The sequence below is a fragment of the Fukomys damarensis genome, unplaced genomic scaffold, assembly GCF_012274545.1.
Source record: "Fukomys damarensis isolate Sample0158 unplaced genomic scaffold, DMR_v1.0_HiC HiC_scaffold_35, whole genome shotgun sequence".
In the NCBI taxonomy this organism is placed as follows: Eukaryota; Metazoa; Chordata; class Mammalia; order Rodentia; family Bathyergidae; genus Fukomys; species Fukomys damarensis.
In genome coordinates, this window is record NW_022900947.1 from 11783484 (window position 1) to 11787292 (window position 3809).

Consider the following 3809-nt stretch of genomic DNA (forward strand, 5'->3'; position numbering starts at 1 on the left):
TCATATGTTTTGTTTTATATATATTGATTTCTAGGTACTGATTATCTGTATATTAACTCATTTAAATAAACACAGTAAGATTCATTTATAAGGGCATATATTATCCCTTGTTTGGGCAGAAGAAAATCTAATTTACTTAGAGAAACAACGCCATTAAAACTCAAACTTCAGATTGAATTTGGCTGACATTTTCTTTTTTTGGTATCGGGGAGCAAACTCGGGTCCTTGCACTTGCAAGGCAGGCAGCAGAACCACTGAGCTAAATCCCCGGCCCCTTAGGCTGAGATTTTCTACAGAAAGTTTCTTTAAAATTAGGAAGGGTTCCTGAACCATTTGAAATGGATGTAGAAAAGGGCATAAATTTCTGTTCTAGGAAATGTTATACAGATGAAATATTTTAATCCTTTAGCAGTTAATACTGGAAGGAACGTTTTCTCTTGGTCCTTTTCCATCCATCTTTTCAAATATATTTCATTTGTTCTTGATAAAAGCCTGGGTGCCAACACTCAGGAAACACATTCTCCACAGAATGTGTTTAAATCCAAGGGATGACCTTATGCGCCAGCTTAGGTGAAGCCAGCCTGCTGGGGGCTTATGATACAGAATATTCACGATGCAACTGCAGGTTTTGGAGTAATGTAGGCTGGATTTGAAATTTCCCGCCTCAAAAGAATCAGGAATCTTAGGAAATACAGGGAGATAAATTCATATTCCCACCATTTTCTTTTCTGTAATTATCCAATTTATTTCCATTACCTCCCTAGAAAGGAATGTCAGCAAAGATCATGCTCAGAAAGGTTTATTTTGGGGGGCGGTAAACAACTTCTTGCTTTCTAATGGTTGAGTACCACCTCTGTAGTAGTGTTGTGTTGATTGAGTAACAAAAAGGGTAATGGTCTACTTTTCCCTTCCAATTAAAAATCAGATGTTAAACTAGTTAATCTATCAGATGTTTAACTAGTTAAAGTACAGTCAGATAGGCAGAGTAAATTGAAGACTGGAGAGAGTGCCAAGTGTGGAAAATATTTAACTTATCTTTTAAAATGTGGTCCCTTTTAACTACTTCTTCTTTGGCAGCTTCATTTATCCTCAGAAGTCATGTTCACAATGCACATTTTCTGTACCTCAATTATAGAACCCTTATGATATGTACTTAGTACATATCAGTATTTCAGCTTGTCAGGGCATAGCACAATCTGGTTGAAAAAGGCCTAAGTTTTCAAATGTATACTGTACAGTTCACCCCTTTCTTAATCAGCAAAACCAGAATATATTAGAACAAATTTTTTTTTTATAGTTTGGGTTTCCCTAACCAATTCAGTTAGCCAGTCACAGCAATACCTAGAGGCAGGTTAGTCAGGAATCTGTTTTAAGTATTCTAGTATGCGAATGGCTTTACCCTATGTCATGGCTCTACCCTATGTTCAGCTTAACCCTTTGGTGGCAAATTGCAGGGCTCCATTTAGAGTGGAATAATCTCTAGAGAGCTGGTCAGGACTTCTAAGGAGCTTTTGAAAAGGTAGGACTCTTAAAGAAGCCAGTTTAGGCACCCAATGGGAACAATGGGAGAGACTTAGACCTATCTCTTGAAGTATGTGGACTGGTGTACTTGGATCCAAAAAGTATACAGGATATAACCAGGAATTAGTATTTCAGGTTTTCCAAGTGATAGAGTATTTTAAAAGGCCTTTACTTGTCAGGTAAGACTCTCAAGATGTGCTGGTGGGTTGTGTTTCATGGATTCCCATAGGCTAGGTGGTTTCTCTAGAGTCTGAACTGGTACTGATACTGTGAAGAGACACACTGTGCCTTCTGTTTTGTTGGCAGTGGTAGTGTATCTACTTGGCAATACAAAATGCTCAGTGGTTGCATGCTTGCCTGCTGATACAGCAACATTTGTGAAGTGGGGATGATGGGATGAGTTGTTAAGGACACCTTGTATGTAAGGATCTGAGGTTTTCCATAGGTGATGCAAATGCCCTTGAAAACTGATGACTTAGGGGGAACAGATATAATTCCCAAACCTGCTATCTGAAACTCAAGTTTGTATTCTCTAAAATCAGAGAACAAATTCTAGGAACTAAAGAGGTTAAGAGTAGGAAAAATTTATTGAAACACAGCTTCTAAGAGAGACCGGAAAGAGGGTTGCCTGCCCACCCTGCTTTTCAAAGGTGTTTTATACAGCAAAGCCAAGAGTGAGGTGGGTACAAAGTGGGACAAAACTATAAGACCCAATGGGAAATTATAAGGTGGGCATGAGGTGGGACAAATAAGATTACAAGTACAGTCACCCAGGTAATATTGATTAAATGGGAATCTAGTGGGAAAATAAGTCACATATAAGAATTCTAGAAAGGAAATAGGCTAGGGAGATTGAGCTCTATTTGGAGTATCAATCACTATCTCTTAGGGAAGTAGTACCTCTTTTCTTTTTGTAATGCTAACCAGTGAATGTGCCTTAATTGTTTCTCGATGGTGAGGGCCCAGCTTTGTCTAACTGCCTTATAATAATTTCTAACTAATTTAACTATCTGCAATAAGACTATCTAGAAAGATAGTCCTATTCACCTGTGAATGAGAACACTAGACACATGATTAAAGCCTGAAAGCACTAGGTAATATTACTGTCCATTTAACCTTAGGCTATCCAAGAATACAGATGTTGAACAAGAAGCCTTATAGATTTTCCCCTATTTATATCAGAATATATAACAGGTTGATGTTCCTGTTAGCAACAGTTCTTTCAATCACAAAATCGAGAGAGGCTGGGGCGATTTTAATCCTTTGTTGGCAACTAACTGGGGCAGTTTATTTTAAAATATGCAGTTATCACCCAGAAAATTACTTCAGCAAAAGCACAGCCCTTATAACCAAAACTCCAAATAGAGTTTATCATTTTACCTTTAGATGTGCTCGTGGGGATTAGTTTTATGAGACCTCTCCTGGTAGTAGAGATGCTAGATGCCAGGACTCTTGCTGGGATCTTACACATTGTAGTTATATGCCCAATTTATATAAGCTGTTCCAGAAAAAGAAAAACACGCATGAAAACTGACTGGTTCCTTCTGAGTACAAAACACTAATTTCAAATCTACAGATATAAGAAGAAAATTATCATGTTCATTTTCACTTGCAAAAATGCTACTTAACAGAAACCAATAGCATACTAAAGAAAAAACAATGGTATAATCAAGTAGAGCTTATCCTAGAAAGCAATACTAACTTAAGTTCAGAAAATCTGTTTCCAAAATTAAAGGGGAAAAAAAAAGGATAATTTCAACCTTTCTTATTTCCTGATCAACATTGTTTTGTTGTGGTACTAGGGTAAAACCTGAGGCCTTCACACTGAGATACATCCTCAGCCTTTCTTTTTTAAAAATCTTGAGACAAGATTTCACAAAGTAGCTAATGGGCTGGCCTTGAACCTGAGTACCTCCCACAGAGGAATAGAATGCTGTGATTATAGACATACACCACCTTGCAAGGCTTCCTGATACTTATATATGCTTTAAAAGGACAAAGCAAAATAAAATACTCTTAACCATGCTACAAAGAGAAGGTATCTTTTCCAACTTGGTAAAGTTCATCTACCTTAAACTTGAAGCAAATATTATCCTAAATGAGATTAGACATAGCTCCTTTAAAAGTGAAACTAGGTAAGCATGACCACGATGATTGATGCCATCTGATGTGGTACTAAAAATCCTAGTTAATGTGACAAATAAATGACAGAAAGCTGTATGAATTTATGCTGTTAACTTCTATACCAGCAATGCTAACCAGAAAATATATATTGCACTGTAGGAAAA

At 37.1% G+C, this 3809-nt stretch overlaps 1 protein-coding gene across 1 annotated transcript; it reads right to left on the reverse strand.

The window, feature by feature from the left end:
* Nucleotides 1-256: 256 nt before the first annotated feature.
* Dcaf16 (DDB1 and CUL4 associated factor 16) lies at nucleotides 257-2992 on the reverse strand. Its single transcript, XM_033758790.1, is given in 2 exon segments — nucleotides 257-1687; nucleotides 2902-2992. Coding segments are annotated over 2 exon segments (528 nt in total). The 3' UTR covers nucleotides 257-1250.
* Between the last annotated feature and the right edge of the window lie 817 nt (nucleotides 2993-3809).